Source organism: Paramisgurnus dabryanus, chromosome 15, assembly GCF_030506205.2.
Source record: "Paramisgurnus dabryanus chromosome 15, PD_genome_1.1, whole genome shotgun sequence".
NCBI lineage: Eukaryota > Metazoa > Chordata > Actinopteri > Cypriniformes > Cobitidae > Paramisgurnus > Paramisgurnus dabryanus.
In genome coordinates, this window is record NC_133351.1 from 29,733,812 (window position 1) to 29,755,417 (window position 21,606).

The following is a 21,606-nucleotide window of genomic DNA, read 5'->3' on the forward strand; positions in this document are numbered from 1 at the left end:
ATTCGGAGGGTGGGGGCACAGGGCAGCAGCAGAGTAACCTCCGTAGGCTGCGTAAGCTCTCATCCTGAATGCGGACGCGACTAAGATGGCGGCGCTACCAGAAGGTATTTATTTTCGTTATTAAAGTTTTAAATATGGATATTTCTACAACAACACCGCACAGATTACCCTCAGAAGACCTTTGTTTATCATCCTGGAGCCGTTTGGATTTAATTTGTGAAGGATGGACGCACTTTTTTGGACTTGAAGGTTGTGGACTATGGGTGGACCCCGTAACATTGCATTTAATCAAATGAAAGATCTAAAACTTTTTCTAAAATATCCGAAAATGTGTTTGTCTGAAAAACGATGGACATATGCAACTCGGACAGCTTGGGGGTGAGTAAATCATGGGTTTAATATCATTTTTGGCCGAACTATCCCTTTAAGGACAGGCATAGAAAATAGCACCTGTTAAATTAAAGGTAAAGTGTGCAATTTCTCCAAACAGATGCTGTATAAACAAACAGCTTGGTGTGAATGTGGTGGACAGAAATCACACATTTCATTCCTCTTAAGCTTACAATAACTGTGGTGTTTTAAAATGTGAAGACACGTATGCCAGTATGAGAGCAGATTTTGCCATGAAGACTTTATTTTGAATCTGCTCTATACTGTATATCAGACCATTATATCCAACTTCAAATCAGTTACGCATGTTTTTCTTTAGGAGCAGATGCCAAATAACATTTTATCCTTCATTTATTACTTGGCCGTCCCCATAACCTCCCTGTTCCCACTGTATACACTCAGTCCTTTAGTGACAGTGGGTGCACAGGTGCGGTTAATGAAGATATTTAGTCCACACCCAAAGCCTTTAGCTGTCTCTCGATCTCTGCGTCTGAGATGGTGGCAGCTTTAGACTTTGCCGGGGAAGCACCTGGGAGGCCTTTTCCTGCTGCCGGCGCTCTTACCATCTGCAAAAACAACAATTAGAGGCATTTATTAAAGCACTAAAACTTTGCATTTCACAGCTCACCTGGTGTTAATACTCAATTAGCATAAACCTTGTGGTTCAGTTGTTACATTGAGGGATGTATTGGGAGAATATGTTTTTAGCCCCTCCAAAACAAAACGCAAACACTTTATTTGGGGAAAAACAGGACAAAGAAGCTGTGCTTTATGGTAATATGAGTATTACATTTTGGCCTAGGGAAATACACATCTGGTGCATGGACACAATGATTCTGCATCTCATGAATGTAAAAAAACTGCCTACAGTAATCGCAAGCGCAGCTAGAGTCCACACATCTGCTATTAGCAGCCTTCGGGCTGTCAGTATCAGATGCATTTTTATCACTTTTATATTGTTTTGTGTGGTACAACTTTTTGTGCAACACTGATCACACTTAGTCTTTCAGTCGAAACCTAGCTATTCTGTAGAGTTCTGGTCAAAATGAGTAAGATTATTGTAATAAAAAAACGACACTGAAACACAACTGAATCATCTTATTTTAATATCCACATGTAGCTTGTGTTAATAACATGATTCAATGTGTTTGGTTATCATGGCTTTAATCCTGATTTATTTAATGTAATTAAGATATTGCTACTTATGATCACACATAATAACCAAGTGTGTGTAAAAAAAATAGTAATAGTTTGTTAAAAGCACAATATGTAATTTTTGTCGCTAGAAGTTGCTAAACAACAACAACCGGGTGTGCCTCATAAGTCTTGAAAAGTGAAGCTTCTGGCTTTTTGATCGCCCCCTGGTGGCTGGCTGCAGTACAAGACATAAACCCCACCCTCTCCATTCAAACGAATGGGACTGTGCTCTAAATTAAAAAAATATTTACACTTCCAATAAAAGTTTCCGAAAGATGGTTTTGGTCCTTTCAAGTAGTTGGTATTAGGCTTGTTGCGATTGTCGGTGAAATGGTGATTACCGGTGCTTCAGCCTCTCACCGGTTGGATCACTTGCCCACCGCGACACCGTTTTTCACCGTTGTTTTGATATTTTCTTGTAATTAAATCATTTAGTTTCGTTAGAAAGAGCAAACACTTACAACTGAATGTGTCTGCAGCCTAAATTCAGCGAAACGCGCGTCATCAAAGAGCAGCGGCTGCGGGTGTCAGATTTCATTTATTCCTGTCAGACTGCGGCGAGGAGACGATGACAGAAGCCGCGTGCTTACTCGTTTTTGTTATAATATACATATATGATGTTTAATATAGGCGAGATCGTTTTGTTGTTGTGTTTTTCATTAAGAATAATAATAAACCCATCATTCAAGCAGCGCTTTATGGAGGAATAGCCGGTTGCTCTGCTTGAGACTGGCGGGTTTCTGTCAGAAGTACCTGCGCACATTGACTCAAGCACTTAAACCAGCTGTTGCACGCAAATTCATACGCGATTTAACGCAGCGTAGCAAGCGCCGGATTTAAACAACAGTTGCATCTAATTCAAAAGTGAAAGTAAAATGCGCACCTCTGTATTTGCATTTATAAGCCCCTTGTCACCGCAACAAACCTAGTTGGTATCATGCTGATATATGTTCAAGTGTTCATTTTTGTGATAAGTTTCATTTTAGCTAGTAATTTGATGCTATATTAATGGGGCGTGTCGTTGTGACTTGCGTGGTTGAATTGGTCGCGCATGGTTGAATAGGCTCCATGCACGATTCCTTCTGCGCATGCCTTGGCTCCAAACTGACGTTTTTACGCAACATGGCGGCGACCATGGTCGGACATTTTTTGCTTCAATTCATTAGAATGGAGGGAGGCGAATTCGCGTCGTCCATCTTTTTCAAAAAACACATTATTTTTGTTGGTCCTCTATGCCTTGCCTGAAATGCGTTGACTTTTATGCTGCGTTCACACCAAACAGAAATAGAGCGTCTGGCGTGAACAATTTAAATGACGCGAATTGATGTAAGAATATGCGAATTGTGTGTTGCTGCAGAAAACGCGTTGAAACAGTAAAAAAATCTGACCTTTGGCGAAAAAACGCGCCACGTTAACCAATCAGGAGCTTGCTCTAGTAGTGACATGATTACAGGAAGCGAGCGGAGTCACAGAAGCACCTCCCAACGAATGTTTTTGCCTCCTCTACCGCGTTTTTGGTGTGAATCCAGCATTACAAAGCTCACCATTCTGAAAATCGCTGTGTGCTCTGATTGGCCAGCTATCCAGTGCTTTGTGATTGGCCTAATGTCTCAAGTATGTGACAAAGATGTTACACCCCTTAACAAAACACAGCATCTCAATGACATGGGGGAGGCAGCAACAATACTACAGTGAGAAAAAAGTTACGCGTTCTTTCTTTGCGTATACATTTGGGCGGTAGTGTGCGAATCTTCCAATACAGTGAGGTAGATATATGGGGGTGTGTACGAATGCGGCGTTTTAGGAAGGCGTAGATGAGCCTTCAATTTTAGAAAGTATATCTCTTTGGGTTTGAGACTTTAATCTTTGCGACGATATATGCACAAACAACTATTAATACCCCAAAGACAAAGGAAAACATGACACGGCATCATGTGACCCATTTAAAGCTGAGAGTTGAAATTTCTAAATATTTAACACAAATAACCAATTAAAATGTGCACAAAAGTGATTGAAAAACCTAAAGAGAGATGTTAAAAGTTGACTCACTTTTCCAGAGATCTCGATGCCGATTTCATCGAGCACCTGGTTCACAATGTCCTGGGATTCTTCTTCATCGCCGGATTCATCAAAAATCTCATCTAGCGTATCATTAACTAAGGGAGAAAACACACGGTTTGAATGGGTATTTGTTGACATACAGTAATAAGCTCTTTTCTAGACTCAGAAAAGTCAGACTTACTCAGATCTTCTGTCATTCCCATTTTTAAGTTTTCTTTCTGAAAGTCCTGCATGGTTTGTAGCGTCTTCTTGGGATCCATTCGTTTATTGACGGCCTGCATTGTCTGAGAGACAATAAAGAGATTAATTCATTCATCAGATACCAGAGGAGAAACGCTACAGAATATTCTCACGGTGCACAAAAAAGTGATAAAATAACACAAGCCCTGACAAAAATCCACCACGGACCAATACGTTCTGAATGCAGCTCAACATAAATCTCTACATTGTACAGTAAGTAGATAACACAGAACATAAAAATAGGTCAAGTTGAGAGAAGCCCATTTTACTGTTCCTCTGGGTTTCTCTACGCTATTGCAGATTAGACACAACAGGAAGAGTCCTATTAGATGAGAGAGAATTATTTACATCATCACCCCAGTATCATCTCATATCTAATCTATAATGTAACATCATACTATCATACTAATATGAATATGATCCTATAATTAAATACAAATCCCAGAATGACATATCACATATAATTGCATGCCTGCAGTGGTTGCTACAGATAAGCATTAGAGGTGTAAAGTTGTACATTTAATTATTTTTGTGAAACAAATGTCTCAGGAGTGTAAAGTAGTTAAGTTTATAGTAGGTAACAATGCCACCCCTGGTTTTACAAATATGTCTTATTAAATTATTTTAATAAATAATGTTTATCTCATGCAACAATAATGATTTACATAAAAGAAAACCAACCCATATACAATGAACACATTATAAACACACACACACACACACACACTTTTTTGTCCCAATTTTTCATGAGCTGAACTCAAAGATCTAAGACTTTTTCTATGTACACAAAAAGACTATTTCTAGCCTATTTTTCTCAAATATTGTTCATAAATCTGTCTAAATCTGTGTTAGTGAGCACTTTTCCTTTGCCAAGATTAGGGATGCAACGGATCACATTACGGTTTTTGAGGCACGGATCGGATCATTTTTCGGATCAGTATGGGAAAAATCTAATAACAAATCAAGAAATTACAAACATTTATAAAAAAGAACAAAGTTGCACATTATGTATAAGGTCTAAAACCATTAGGTACAGAAATCAATTGAATAATAACACTGCATTTATTGTATTAATTAAATTATTATATTATAAATTAATTATTATTTTTTAAAGCTTCAGAAGTGATTTTCTCTTTGTCTTGGATTGTTTGATTAACATTAATGAGTCAGACTTAAGTAGGTCAATTGAGCTTACGGTCTCTTTAAGACCAAATATGCACAGACTGCATCTCTCTCTGTGTGTGTGCACTACTGAGTCCCCTTAAACGCGTGCACACACACAGACAGAGGGCAAATTACAAACGGCGCAGCATAAACCCGTATAAAATCTCCCACATAAAAACGTAAGTTGTTTTTTATTGCTCTGTTAGCCAAATGTACTTTAATACACTACAGTATGAAAGAGAGTAGCGCAACTCTCTGAAGTTTACACATCAAGAGTTCTGATGTTTGAAGGATGATCACATTGGACTCGAGCTGGACCGCACGTGCATTTGTGCGTAAAGTAAACTGCTCATTTTAGCGCCTTTTTGCAGTTAAACGGTTTAAAATCACTTGAATGTTAACATTTGCAAACCTTTGAAACCGTTACAAATGATGAACTTTCCCCATTTAAATCTGCGTATTAATCCGCGAATCGCATGCGAGGCCGAACCGTGGGTCGTGATCCGTACGAATCACGGATCAACTGCGATCCGTTACACCGCTGGCCAAGATAATCCATCCACCTTACAGGTATGGCATATCAAGATGCTGATTAGACAGCATGATTATTGCACAGGTGTGCCTTAGGCTGGCCACAATAATAGGCCACTTTAATATCTGCAGTTTTACTATATTGAGGTTTCTGAAACCAAAAGTGTTGCGTTTATAATTTTGTTCTGTGTTCTTTTCATTTACAGTGTTTTGATTTATTATTAGATTTACACAAAAATCTGATACTCGACCCATGGTCATATGGATCGATTTAAACATTTATACAACTATTTGAAAATCTCGAATCTAAAGATACAAACAAAATATTGCGAACTTGCCTTTAAAGTTGTCCAAATGCAGTCTTTAGCAACACATATTACTAATTGTAAGTGCATGTTTTATATATTTACGACATAAAGAGATGTATAAAATCTCTTTATGGAACATGAGCTTTACTTATCCTTATGATTTTTGGCATAAAAAATTGATAATTTTGACCCATGTAGGGTGGGTTTCCCAGACAGGGTTTTAGCCTAGTCTTAGACCTGTGGTCACCAACCCTGTTCCTGGAGATTTACGCTCCTTTGGATCCAACCCTGCTTCAGCACACCTGCCTCTAATTTTTGGGCAGCCATGAAAAGCTTGATTGGCAGGTTCAGGTGTGTTTGATTAGGGTTGGAGGTGAACTCTGCAGGAAAGTAGATCTCCAGGAAAAGGTTTGGTAACCACTTTCTTAGGCTATGTCCACACGAAGCCGGTGCATTCCCTATCCGATCATTTTTTTTGCTTGCTCTAAAAAAATAATCCGTAAACACGAAACCACTGAAACCGACTGAAAGCGGTGTAGTATATATGCCGGACCAGTATGGGGCGCTGTAATTCTGCCACAGATATACACTATACACGGAGAAGAAGACTTTGAGCATGCGCATAACCAACGTATGGTGTTGTCCATTATCGCTTGTTGGTCACCACAATTGCATCAAAGCAATAGATTTTGCTGTAATAAAGCTAGTAGGCTTTAGTAGCTTCTGTAGCACGAACACAATCATGTAGTCCGCCGTTATTGTTGTTACGTGTGTGACGCTTCCGACACGTGATGTGATGACGTTTTCGCTTCACAAAATATACGGATCGGCTGTACAGACGAAACCGCAAGGGTGTCGGTTTCAGATTTATCCACTTTAGGACCCGGTTTCAAAAAATAGCGGATTCAGTCTCCCAAAACGCCGGATCCGTGTGGATGAAACGCCAATACGATAACAAATGTATACGTATGCAGTGATACGCGTCTCCGTGTGGACAGCCCCTTAGACTAACTTAATGTTGTCTATGTTAGTGTTGTCTTGCTCGAAAACAACTTTCTCTTACATATCTTAAAATATATCAGTGTGAGTGTTGTGTCTCAAGATACACACCAGTAGTGTTTATTTATTAATTATGCTTTTAAAAATGACTTCAATATCCTAATTTAACTAAAGCCTAGTCCTGGTTTAAGCTAATCCTTGTCTGGGAAACCACCCCATAATGTTTTGTTGGCTATTGCTACAAATATTCCTGTGCTACTTACTGTATGACTGGTTTTGTGGGCCAGGGTCACATATTACAATTTATTAAATTAATTAAAAAGCCCCAAAGGAGAATGATACTGTATGGCTCATATTTCAAATGTTAATGTTAATGAGTGTTAATGAGAACATTGTGTATCGACACAAAGACAAGCTAATGGTCTTTTTATTAATGTAGAGCAAAAGTTAAAAAAGTGGGTCACAATAGTTCTGCTAACCGAAGAAGTTACCCGACATCCTGCTAATTAAAGTCTGTTTAAGCATTCTTTTGAAGTACTCTGCTACATAAGCACTTCCCAGCATAACACCAGACTACATGTGAATAATACAGAGACATTGTTGGAGGGGACAACTGGGAACGTTGTCTGGGTCTCACTTTAGTAGGACTCACTGAAGGGGGGTCCACAAAAATCCTTTAATAACATAGTAGCACAAGTCAGGCAGATACATAGGGAGGTTTTGGAGGTCTTACCTTCGCTGTATTAGACATGGCTCCAGCCATCTTCATCTGAGAATTCATCACTTTGGTTTGTGTGGACATGGAGGTGACCTTCGAGCTTACTGCGTAGGTTCGATTCTTCTGTTTTCTAAGCTGAACGAGTTGCTTGGCTAATATCTTACAGGCTTCTCTGTTCCCAGATTTGGCCATTTTCTTGATTTCCATTTCCTGTTAAAAACATATAAACATGGCATTTTGGTTTTATGGGAATAGATGGGAGCATCTAGACTTATTGTAAAATAAACTAGATATTTGAGTTCTTGGTCAAACCACACATCGCTAAGAAAAACTTCATGCTTAATGTCTTTCCCTAAGATTTGATGCTCTTTACATTAGTTAATGTCTGATCAGCTATATGCCCTGAACTAAATGTGTAAGGGCACACTTACATTATTACTAACCAGTGTGCCCGAGCATAATTGTCCCCCACTCACACTGTACTTTATTGATCCGTGTCCAAGCATGCTTTCTTCATTAGAATGCAATTGTTTCGAAGCAAACTCAACACGGGAAAAAAAAGGTTGGTATGATAAACCGGTAGAAATTAGTCAACTGGTAGAGATTTTGGATCTTCTTTATCGAGGTTACGCTCCCACGTCACATTGCTGTGCATGTGTTCCCGAAAACATACTTTTTGTACACGTATTGAAGCACCACAGTTTTAACTGTCAAACAAGTGAGTCTAATGGCGCTTTTCCATTGCATAGTACCCCACGATTTGGTTTAGTTTAGTTTGGGTTGGGTCAGCTCACCTTACTTTGGCGTGGTTTGCTTTTCCATCGAGTTTGGTATCCCTTCGCAGTGGGAGGGATTATAGGCGTGTCGTTATATTTGCGCTGGATACTGCTGTGACGTCATACAAGTGAGAGCGTCCTTGTACATTTCCATGCATTTATTTATTTATCTATTAGTCTGCCACAAAATTAAAATTGGCCACCACAAATAGATGTTTGCACATCATGTTTATCACTAAGGTTACCTCTATCTCTCTTGACAGTTTCGGTTTAAACACCCGTGACGTCAGTCGGCGGCGCTCCGCTGAGCCTCATTGAAGTTGCATTTAAGCATATATAATGCTGACGTGCTCGTTGCAAATATTCCGACACAAACTCCAAGTTTGGAAAAAAACGTTATGGAGTCCCTGATTCTCAACCTACCTGTGGATGTTTTTCATCGCTAAAAGGGAGTTTGGGAACTTACAGCAGAACACAGATGACAACATTTTTCCTCGAGACAGCGCAAGCTAGCACTAAAGGTAAAGCTAATATTTACATTATAGCCATGACGCTTAGTGACAATTGACCAGTCAGTGACCTACTGTGTTTTCGCGTCACGTTTGGTATCAGCTCGGGTCGCTTGGAACCCCAACCGAGGTGGTACGAAAAAAAGTATTGGGTACTACGTACTGCACCCAATGGAAAAGCTCCCAAAAGTAAGCTGACCCGACCCAAACTAAACCAAACCGTGGGGTACTATGCAATGGAAAAGCGCCATAAGCCATTGAAACACAAACAACAGTGCTAAATGTGCGCAGTTTCTGTATGAGAGGACTGCTCAAGCCGCGCTTCCACTGCTCATAAAGCATTTTTGCCGCTTTATTGGCATTAAATACCCATATGCGTCACAAAAAGTATCCTCATAAACATGACGATTTTAGGTCTTAAGAGAAAGTAAACAGTTGAAAAAGCAAACGCATGTGTAAAAGTATACTGGGTCCAGAGTGTCTTTGGTCTTAAAGGGGAAGTAACCTAAATTATCCTTATTTCATCACTGATTGTTTTTCTTCAGTGATCTTGAGTTCTGTTTGTTTTGGTGTCTTTTTTTGCTTATTTTTTGTAAGTTTTAATTTTTTCAGGCTTTTTTAAGAATTACATAAATTATATGGCACTAAAGATTTTATTAACATAAAAACCTTATTAAAAGAAAAAGAAAATGCTACCGTGATACATATCATTATCATGATATAAAATGAATCCTATCATGATATTAGATTTTGGTCATATCGCCCACCCCTACTGGAGCCCATTGTGATGTTAAGTTTGGGGCTTCTATTCTGAGTTGTTTGGGACGAAATGACACGCAGCCTTCTCACTATGTCAATCATATTGCTTAGTCAATCAAGTAACCGTGCTAACTTTCACAGAGATTGTTCAAAACAATCGCATCCTAATGATGAAAGCGTGCCCGGGCTTGGATCACTAAAAGTACATTGTGCAGCATCTGGGGGAGTATGGAGGGGGGACAATGTCGTTGGGGCATGGTTTGGTTTGGATAATATGAGTGCGCTCTTAGGCGTTCTGCCGTCAGTCTGAAGATCTGAGTAAAGATGGGGCAGTTGAATGCTTTATTCTGAGAAATGTTCCACGAGTATGCATTAGTTTTTGATATAGCACACCTGATCTGTCAAATGTCTTAATATAACCACCAGAGCAATGTCTGTGGAAACCGTGGTATAAGCAAAACAATTGACTTTGGTCCTTTGAATTATTTGAAAATAATGCTTCGCATAGTGCAACCAACATGGTTGTGAATTTTTTTCGAATAATTCAAAGGCCTGTAGTCAATTATTCCTTACATATGTACAGTGTAAAGAATAATTGACAATGGGCTGTTGAATTATTCAAAAATAAAAACAAAAACTGTTTGAACAACAGAAGATGGCTGAATGGAGGTTTTCTTATATTATGTTGTAAACATGTTGTCATCATGCCTCTAGTGCTGAATAAACACATATTTTACATTTAAAGGAATATTCCATTTTCTTAAAAGAAAAATCCAGATAATTTACTCACCACCATGTCATCCAAAATGAAGAAGAAATTATGTTTTTTGAGGAAAATATTGCAGGATTTTTCTCATTTTATTGGACTTTAATGGACACCAACACTTAACACTTAACTCAACACTTAACAGTTTTTTTTCAACGGAGTTTCAAAGGACTATAAACGATCCCAAACGAGGCATAAGGGTCTTATCTAGCGAAACGATTGTCATTTTTAACAATAAAAATAACAAATATACACTTTTAAACCACAACTTCTCGTCTAGATCCAGTCCTGAAAGCGTCAGCTGACCTCACGCAATACTTCATGACGTCAAGAGGTCACAGAGGACGAACGCGAAACTCCGCTCCAGTGTTTACAAGTGTTGAGAACGAGGACCGTTCCGACGTTGTTGTATGTCAACTGATACTAATTAATGTCTTTGTGTCAGTTTATTGTTTACAATGGTCCGCAAATGTGCGTTTTATATATGTAACACGTGACCTCCCTACGTCACTACGCATTTACGTTAGGTCGCGCTGGACCGGACCTAGACTAGAAATTGTGGTTTAAAAGAGCATATTTGTTATTTTTCTTGTCAAAAATGACAATCGTTTTGCTAGATAAGACCCTTATGCCTCGTTTAGGATCGTTTATTGTCCTTTGAAACTCCATTGAAAAAAACTGTTACGTGTTGAGTTAAGCGTTAAGTGTTGGTGTCCATTAAAGTCCATTAAAATGAGAAAAATCCTGCAATGTTTTCCTCAAAAAACATAATTTCTTCTCGACTGAACAAAGAAAGACATCAAAATTTTGGATGACATGGTGCTGAGTAAATTATCTGGATTTTTCTTTTAAGAAAATTGACTATTCCTTTAAGAGAGCGTTATTACACTATTGTTATAATTATGATAATAAACTCAGCAGATCCCATGATCTCATGTGTGCTTTTAATATCAGTCTCTCAGGTAAACTCTTGCTGATCAGCTAAACAGGGACATCAGCCAAAACAGACTTGCATTAGGGCAGGTGCTGCACTACACCTCACATGATGCCTGCTAAGCAAATGTAAGCAATTCACATCAGATGCACTGATGTGCACACACACACACACACACATACACACACATGCACACGCACACACACGCACATACACACACATGCACGCACGCACACACACACACGCACAGCTCCGTCTTATTTTACCACACAACTGCTGCTCTCATTCTCAGGATACTGTGTTAATGTTTGTCTGTCGTAAACAAAACATGACTGGAATATGCTTTTTTACTGTTAAACCATAATAAAAATGATGTGCCATGATTATAAATATTCATGTGGAGAGAGTCGGGTGAGATGAAGCGGTAGACTCAGCCCTATTAGGGAAGTTTTATAGTCACGTCAGTCACAGGGCAGCACTTTAGATTGGAAAACTAGAATAAAACTGACAGACTGGTGTGCTTAAAAAAAACAGATATCATCAGAAAAACAGTGCAGCGCAGGCTGTGTTGTAGCTCCATATACTGTAGACTACAAGAATGACCCACTATAGATGATTAATAATTTGTCATTTGCACATATGAACTTGGCATGTGAAAATGACAGTTTGTTGCTTAGACATTCTGCCTAACATTTGCCTTTGTGTTTTACATAATAACCCTTATGAAAATTAACCAGGGTTTTACTAGAGTTTTGCCAGTGATCTATACACCAAAATTTTAAATTTCTTAAGAGTTAAAACATAATACAATCATAAAACCTTTTTTAATATGCATTTATTTGGAGAAAAGGTTAAAAAACATCAGACTATATAAATATTGTGTGCGTATTCGGAGAAGCAGCCCCAACAGACATATTGTCGCGACCTCTAATATATGTAATTTAAAGAAAATATATTTTTTTAAATATTATAATGAAGACGAACAAAAATTAAACCCCTCTTGGGATGCAATTATGCACGTTTCTGGTTACACTGTATTTTAAACGAATAAAAATAGGTTAAAGGACCAGTGTGCAGATTTTTAGCGGCAAGTGGTGAGACTGTGAATTGCAACCAACGACTCAGTCCACAGCTTACACCTCCCTTTTGAAACGCAATGAGAAGCTACGGTAGCCGCGATGTCTTCTTCTGAGACAACGTAGTGACAAAAAAAATAGTAAAGTTAATTTAGGGATATGGCGGCCTTGAAATAGCAAATTCCATGTAAGAGGACCGGCAGTGTACTGTATGTAGATAAAAACGGCTTATTCCAAGGTAATAAAAAATCCAGTTCATTTTGTAAGGTCTTTATACACCACCGATAATATAGTTAAGAATGATTAAAACTAAATGAATTGATAAAATTGATCAGAGTTTGATGCATTAAAAAGCAATCACAGCAGGACGGCCTTGAATGAATCTGATGTTCCTCGAAAGCAGAAGGAGGATGTTGGGATTTTAAGTAAGTCAACAGATATGCAGCTCCACTTACCATTTGCCTCTCCTGTCTCTCCAGGGCAGCTCTGTCTCTGGTGATTTGTCTCTGGGTGCCTCTCAGCTCTTTGGCCTGCTCTTTAATGACATCTGTGACAGAGAAGGGTTGAGGAGGAACATGCAATAAAACCGTCTGGAAAATCCTTGTGCAGTTCATTGAACTGAAACTATGAGTTTTTTCTACTCTATTCTAACTTTCTCCCTCCTCCCCCTCCTGTGTGTCTCTTATTCAACCGCAAAATCAAAAAGAAATGCAAAAATATCCCTCACATACACTGAAAGTTATAGGATGTTTCTTTGGTGCTAGTCTTTGCAAAACTTCCCACCCCAATGTTGGAGGGTTTGACAAGGCGTTCTGAATGTTCTTTTTTTTTTAAAGATGTTTCTTTGTATTTACACTGCAGGAAAATTTGTCAAAAGTTGTCACTGGGGTAGTACCCTTAGGAAGGTCCTCATATGTATCATTTAGGTACAGATATGTATACATTTGGTAACAATATGTACCTCTGAGATACTTATATAAACTATTTAGATGAAAAAAGGTATTTTTGAAAGCGCAATGCCCCAGTGACAGCTGACCATATTTTGACAATTTTTTCCGACAGTGCAAGTAGGCATTATATTTGTCTTTGGCCTGTTGTTACAGTACACTGTTCTGGACCCAAGTAAAAAAATACCACTTGAAGTCCTATTTGACTCCTCTTTTAATGAAAAGCTTTGTCACTTGTCAAACGACAATCCAACATTTACATAGACATGTAATAGCACGGCTCTTCAACAAATATTAGTTACTATTGATTATGAATGTGTATTTTGCAGCCCATTTTCATTATTTGAGTATAAATAGCAGCCAGTGGGAAAAGTCTTGCAACACATATGTCAATTTCCAATTTTGCATGCATATGATACACTACCTGTTTACTTAATACAGTGCATCTTTTCATGTCGTTTTATGTATTGGTTGCTAATGTTTTTCAGTAATTTTTCCATTGACGCTTGGGATTGAGGTTAGAACAACTTTTTGTTTTATGACATCCTAACCCAAACCCCAATTTCAACTCCAAGCGTCCATGGTTTAAAAGTAGACCAAAAACATGAAGAAACCTTTATATTAACTCATTCCCCACCAGCCTTTTTTTAAAAGTTTCTGCCAGCATGTTTTTGTGATTTCCACAAAAGTTTCGCAAAATGCCTTTCAGGAAAATTTTCTTCTAAAAATATATAAACATACAAATAAATCAAATGAAAGAACAGATCCTCTGCTTTCAAACAAACAATAAACAAAGAAACAAACAAAACGGGAAAAAAACGTTTCATCGTATCTTTATTTTTTTCTCTGTTTATAAACTCTTAAATATTTTTTTTTTCAAAAATACAAAATGTTTAGCAAAAAGCTGAAATAATTTCATTTTTGTGAATAAATTTTGGTTTTAAAAACATACATGGAGTGTAAACTTAACAAATAATTTTTTGCTTCAGTTTTTAGAAATTAGCGGTATTATTACAGATTACCATAAAACTAATCAGAAACACTTTTTTTTCATGCAAATGTTTTCTCTTAATTGACGAGATAACGCGCCAATGGCGGGGAAAGAGTTAAATGACATCCTTAAGGAAATCCCAAATCAAACCCCAAACCCAAGCGACAATGGTTTAAAAAACAGAAAAAAAGAGAAACCAATAAATAAAATGACACCAAACGACTGGCGTATCGTATGCACGCAAAACTGGAATTTGGCTTATGTATTGCAACAAATACCCCCAAGTCTCTTAACACATGCTGAATATTGTCTATGACTACAATGAGAAACCACAATATAGCACTTTAAAAGTGCCACATCTTAAAATAAACCCACCGATCCGCGCAATGCTGTGAAGCCGAACACACCTCACATCACTGAGGTCATATGGTTTAAGGATGCCGTGATTGGGATTCACTTCGGAAGGACGAAAATACAGCCAGTCAGATGCAAAATGTACAGCACCGTAACAAGTTCCCTCATATCATCTTATATTTAAACATCAAATGTCAAGAGATACCAGAGAGCCATACAACTATTACATCTTGACTGAGAACAGGTGAGAGGACGACACGACACCGCTTATCGCTAAAATAATAGCAAAAAGTGCATAATGTTAATGAGGTTAAACTTTCTCTCCAGTACTTAACTTAGTTTAAGTCTTGCATTTTGTGCAGATGTTTGCACGTTGTATAATACATTTATGTTGTATAGACGGTTTCAGCAGTAACAACATAAACAAGCGGCTGTCGTGGTCCGCACGTAACTTCCGGTAAACTCCGCTAAGAATAAATAACAACAAAGATCTTTAAACGTAGTTTATTTACATAACAAGAAAAAAAATCAGCACATACATTACCTAGGAAACCAAAACATTTGTTATTTTTCAAGGCATTTGTTCAAGAGATCAGTTTAGCAACTCAGACCATAAAAAAAAAATGATAAGGCTTAATATTATGTAGAGTACGTCACATAGAAAGTTTTGTGTCAATTTCTGTTAAAAACATTTAATTCATTATTAACTCTTTCACCGCCATTGACGAGATATCTCGTCATATAAGAAAAAAATCTTCCCCACCAATGACGAGATTTTCCGTCTTTCTGCAATACCGCTATTATTAATACCGCCCTTCCCCAACTTTTTAAACCCGGAAGTATTGCCCTATGGCAAGCAGCTGCATGTCCGTGTCTGTTTTAAAGATCGCTCTGAATGGGATCTCTATGAAAAGTCCGTCACAAAAATGGAATTATCTCTGCTTTTTGCACAAAATGTGGTGTTTTTGCAGAAACCTACCCATATTCAAAAGCTGATTACAAAAGAACCACTGAAGGTAGGATGAAACGTTTTTTTTTTTTTTTTTTTGAAAGCAGAGGGTCTGTTCTTTCATTTGTTATATTGTATGTTTATATATTTAAAGAAGAACATTTTCTGGAAGACATTAAACTTTGGTGAAAATCATGAAAAACGCTGGCGCTGGCTGGCAACTTTTTTAAAAAAAACGCTGGTGGTGAAAGAGTTAATCTAGTATGTGTTCATATTTCTGTCATAGTTTCTTCAAAATTAAGTTTTATTTGAGTGTTTTGAATACAAATATTTTAATTTTCAACATGACGTATACGCTCCACCCCTTTGATTGCCCCGCCCCCAGTTAATCGAGTACTCGTTCTCCAGACCTATGGATTCATCGAAATGAAAAAATGACATAAATGCACATCCTTAATCTCTGCTCTATGGTGTTTGATTCTACAGGCATTGCATGACAGTAAACCAGAGCTCCTAAGTGCCGTCAGAGTATTTTCTTGAGAAACAACAATGAACAGAAAACATTTGTCGGAAGTAAAATTCAACCACATTACCGTTCTTCAGCTGGTCAAGTGCAAGGAAAGTAAATAAATATTCTTTTATCATTCTCTGCATTACTTAAATTGGGTTATGCCTGAAAATGTGTGCTGTTTGCAAGTTTAAAATATCCTAGTCCACTTAAAGCTTCCACATGGCTTTAGATATATATGAGCAATATTTTTGTGCCTATTTTGGCTTGATTGACAGCCAAATCTGTTATTCTCCATTTTAAGGACAAAACTCAATTAGGGACCAGAAGAGATTGTTTGAAATCAGTCCTGCATATTCAAAGACATTTCAAAATCAGATTCAAAAGTCCCTTTTGTTACTGAATATTGGCTTTTAAGACTGCGGAGACAAAAATAGTTTGGGGCCAAGACCTACAAGATCAAGCACATCTCATTTCTTGCAAGTGGCAGGCAAAACATTAGCACTCATAACCTTTTTCCTCACACACACCCTTTTCTCCAAGGATGCCCGAATGTGAAGGCAAAGACAGTGCCTATAGGGAAGTTACACTCCTCTACACAGCAATCAGTCCATCCTGTGTCCTCATGAATGCCAATCATTGTGAGGTCATTCAATTTTATAGCTTCTCCATAGTAAAAATAGTGAAAATAGTAATTTATTAATGATTAAATAAATGAATTATATATTCTTTATTTTTCCTATATTAAAACATAAATAATTTTAAGAGAAAATAAATGAGTATAATAATAAACAGGCAAAATAAATGAATGAAAGGAATTGATAATGATTGTAGACACACCTGTTCTATAAAAAAAACCTCTTTCTCTCAACAGTTATACTCTCGGATTTTTGAAAACTTGTTACTCGGTATAAGCACCTCTTGTATTAGTCACTTCCTATGACAAATCGCTTGATTGTTTACTTATATTTGTAAGTCACTTTGGATAAAAGCATCTGCTAAATGCCTAAATGTAAATGAATACAAATAATGAAAAGAATGTGTAAATGAGTCAACTAAAAGTTAATAAAATAAAACAAAAATTAAAATGACAAAAAAATTAGAAAATTAAGAAAAAAGATGAGCCATAATAAGTTAGTAAAATAATAATAAAATTTGCCAATGTACATATACGGTAATATTAAAGTTAAAACAAGTTAATTATTGTTCTACAAAAGGGAACAAATAGAAAAAATGAGCTAAGAAAATGTCCAAAAAGTCACAATAAGTTTTCTGAATAGTTTATACATAATTATTGCCCATCTCTAAACACTGATAAGAGAGTTTGCGTACACACGTCTACGTAAAAGATGACGTGTTTGAAAACGTCTTATTGAGGGAGGGTTATCGTCCACAAAACTCGATGAGCTAAACCAACTCTGCCATCTGAGCGGATACTTTGGCATGTCGACTCTTTGCTCACCTTGGCATCAGATGACATCAAGAGGACAAAGGATTAGAAATAATGAAAATTCAACTTAACACAAGCAAACACATTACAAAGTAAGTGAAGATTATGAATAATTAAAATCATTTTGTCTTGACTTTCAGCCTTATTCCTTCTTATTTTGCTGATAATCATTAGCATTTATTATCATGGGTCTGTAGTTGTCCTATAATCCTATAATATCAGATTATGGTAAATTAGCATTATAAAACTGCAGTAGTATTCAATTTTCTGACAACAGCATGAGTTACGAATGAGGCTTTTTATTGTTGATCATTGTTCATGTCGGTCCACTGCATAGGTTTAAATGTGTTTGAATGATACCATAGTCAATTGGTTTGTTTTTAACACACATAGCTGTATTACTTGCTCATTCCTAATCAGAGTCACCGTTATGGTCAAGTAGTACTGTGAATTAATAATTTGTCTTAGCGTACAAGCTTTAGCAATGACAGAATAATCTGTCTAACATGACATATTTTCTTATCTCAAAGTGATCTGCACACTAGACATGTGTTTGGTTTATATGCTGAGCTGCGAATGTTAAAGACATAAATAATGCATATAAATTTGGCTTCATTAAGAATGTGGTTCCAAATTGGTAGTAATCTAAAGGACCTGTACATCATTTAAACTGAGCTGTATTACGATACCTTTTGTTCTCAGCAGAGCTGCTTTAAAACTTAATCCAATTTACTTTTATTTATATAGTACAAAAAAAAAAAAAAAAAAAAAAGCATAGCAGTTTTTAAATATAGTTTAGAGTGGAGTATGACATTATACATTTTAGTTATTCAAATTTATTTCTTTATTTGAATAATGTAATAACTCAATTTCAAACTATAGTCTAAGATGGAGTAAATATGAAGTATTACATTTTGTGACTAATGCAATAATTAATATTTAAATGAGAAACTATATCTTTAAATCTGAGTACACGAGGGTATTCAAAAGCTTTTTTGACTTTGTTACATTATTTGTAAAATATTCAACAAATAAATGTTTTCATGTTACATTTAAAAGATGGTATGTGGACCACCTTATCATATACTGTATATATATCCATATTAATTGGTAATAAATAAAGGTGGCTTGACTTAAAAATAATGTTGTTTGACAGTTTTGGTACACTTGCATTGAAAACAGATAAACAGATCTAGATGGGACCGACAATCAGTTAAATACCCAAACTGAACCACAACCAAACACATTAAAGATAGGTTTCATTTTTATATTTTTACCGTTCATTTATTTATTCACAAACCTTTATGTACATTTTAAACGACGTTAACGCATACGCTCACAGTACTTCACATGCTTGGGTATTTAGACAGAAAAACTGGTGTAACAGGCTGGTTTTTCAAAAAATGCAGGTGCAAATAGTAGTTAAACAGGTGTAGGCTAGATGAGAAATCTGATCGTGATGAAGTAATATAACAAAACAAAAGTGACTTACCGTCGGCCGTCTTCTTTTTAAACAGAGATGCCATCATGATTTTACTTGGATTTTGTTTAACTGTCTAATATACAACTGATTTATCTGAACAACACTACCTAACGGCTACAGACTATCGATCTACTCAAAGGTTGAGATTTCCTTGTTTGTAAGCCTTCCTGACTTTTCAGCACATGATCCCATTGAGTCATGCAGCGTGTGACGTCACCAGCCGGCGTGTTTATGATGCAGTTCTTCTCGCGTCCCTTGGGGGGCAGTGTCTCACTCTTTGATTCTCAGACATTCTATTGAGTCTCGAGTCTACTTTGTCACCATCACAAAGAAGACTCTTGCACGTAATAAATGAACAAGACTTTACAGGTACTTATCTATTTTCATGGTTTAGGTAACATTGCTTATTCCACCACCAAAGTTTATTTTTGTTTCTCTCCATGATTATGTTTGGTTATACTTTTGTCTGTACTGTACTATTATGAGAATATAATATGCTATGCTTTTAAATTATGTGCTATAATAAAATGTTAAATGTTAAACTAATAATGAGTTATTTAATTTTTTTAACAATATTATTATATTTCAAAGCTATTTAAACTGACCCAGCAAGAGAAAAATAATGATTTTAAAAAGGGGAAAATCTTGATTTTTCACACAATTTTACTCTATATCAAAACAAAACCAAAATTTTCCCACCAAAAAAAGCATAGAATAGCACATTATATATTATACATTGTCCTGTAATATAACCAAACCCCTCGCATCATCACACCCGTGGACCTTAAAGCAGGTTAGATGCCAACTCATTGTCTGTGGTCATTTTAACATTCTTATCAATTTTACGCTCCATCCACTTGAACAATTTGTGTCTGAGTTCCTTGTGGGTGTAATTCTCATCATATGGTAAAGTGGAGCAGGCAAACACAGTGAGGGCAGGAGATTACTGCCCTACAGCAAAGAAACTGAGCCAGCCAGACAGGAGGAGCAGGATGGGTGACATTGGGAAGGATAGCTGATGTGTGTGGCCCTCAGCACATTACACCCTCTCTCTAAGGAGGACATTGGCCGTCCTGGGGCAGAATTCTCGTTAAGGTTATTAGGGAGATGTTTTCCTACAATCAGCGAGGTTGGCATCGGGGACCAGCGTTAAATGTGCTAATGATGGTAATAAGACCACTGGTGATCCATCTTGCCCAAGCACACAGAACAGTTCTATGATAAGTAATAAGTCAGGACTACAATTGTATTTGAGTGTGTCTTTAAAGTATATTAAAATCTCTGTTTTATATTAGAGAGAATCTGTTTTGGTGCGATTGGGGAAGTCCCGCAGAGACCTCTCTGAAACATTTATCTGTCTTGCTCTGTTCGTGGATTTGCCCCAGGCTAGCAGACGTTTAATGTTAATGTGCTAAATATGTTTCCAGACATTAATATAGAGTAAGACGTCTCATTGGTGGAACAGGAGACTTTTTATTATTTCTGTTGTGGTGTTGATTTTTAGGGGGTGCCTACTGCTCCAGGATTCCCTATTAATATTTTCACTTAGAAAGTTAATTGCAATGAGTTTTATTAATTTGACTGAATCTTTGGCACAAAACATATCATTCTTTTATTATTTACTTATTCTCATGACATCCCAAACCTGATGACTTTTATTTCATGAAAGATTTAATGAGAAAACAGCCTGATCTCACAAGAATTGGTACAGATTTTACGAGTTGGCTAATTCATATGAAGTGGGTCGTACAAAACATAGGATTACAAAAAAAACAATAACGATACCCCATCCCTAACCCCAACGTCAAAGGGTCAAAAGTAAATCTTACAAAAATGTACAAATGTTGGTCGTACGAAATAATACAAATTACGTACGAATTGCCATAAGATCGCATTGGAAATATCGCGTTTAGTTTCGCGTGCGTACGTGAAACTATTGCGTCCGTCAAGTAAGCGAAAGTTTCACGTGCGCAAGCGATAGTTACACGTGCGCACGCAAAACTAAACTTTAAAAAAATATTCTGCCCATGAAGTCATTTTTCCCACTGAAAATTGTATCTTCCTTGAGAGTTATGATCTTTGCTTTTTAACAATTACATTAAAGGAAGTTGTCTTGAACAATGTTTGTAACCAAACAGTTTTGGAGCACCATTGACTTCCATAGTGTTATTCTCCTACTATGGAAGTCAGTGGTATTCTACGGAGTCCCTAAAGAGACATGGAGAAAAAATTAAATAAAGTTTAGTTTCGCGTGCACACGTAAAACTATCGTGTGTGCACGTGAAACTATCGCGTTTAGTTTTGCCTGTGCACGTGAAACTTCGCGCCACATGTGAAACTTTCTACGGAGCCCCTGAGGGGACATGGAGAATTTTTTTTATAAAGTTTAGTTTCGCATGCACACATGAAACTGTCGCGTTTAGTTTCGCGTGTGCATGTAAAACTTTCGCGCACGCACGTGAAACTATGACGTGTGCACGTGAAACAATCGTGTGC

General features: G+C 37.0%; 1 protein-coding gene across 1 annotated transcript; it reads right to left on the minus strand.

Annotated features, from left to right (window-relative positions):
- Positions 1 to 358: 358 nt before the first annotated feature.
- chmp2ba (charged multivesicular body protein 2Ba) lies at positions 359 to 19,321 on the minus strand. Its single transcript, XM_065293006.2, has 6 exons — positions 19,120 to 19,321; positions 12,884 to 12,975; positions 7,624 to 7,818; positions 3,830 to 3,932; positions 3,637 to 3,743; positions 359 to 956 (listed from the first exon to the last, which is right to left on the minus strand). The coding sequence occupies exons 1-6, from the start codon at positions 19,154 to 19,156 to the stop codon at positions 837 to 839; spliced, it is 654 nt and encodes a 217-aa protein (XP_065149078.1). The 5' UTR covers positions 19,157 to 19,321; the 3' UTR covers positions 359 to 836.
- Positions 19,322 to 21,606: the final 2,285 nt, after the last annotated feature.

Excerpts from the sequence above, each read along its gene's own strand:
- chmp2ba (XM_065293006.2), bottom strand. The coding sequence starts at position 19,156 with ATGATGGCATCTCTGTTTAAAAAGAAGACGGCCGACG. Across the intron at positions 7,819-12,883 it reads AGAGACAGGAGAGGCAAATG|GAAATGGAAATCAAGAAAAT; the intron begins GTAAGTGGAGCT and ends TGTTTTTAACAG. Across the intron at positions 3,933-7,623 it reads CCATGTCTAATACAGCGAAG|ACAATGCAGGCCGTCAATAA; the intron begins GTAAGACCTCCA and ends ATTGTCTCTCAG.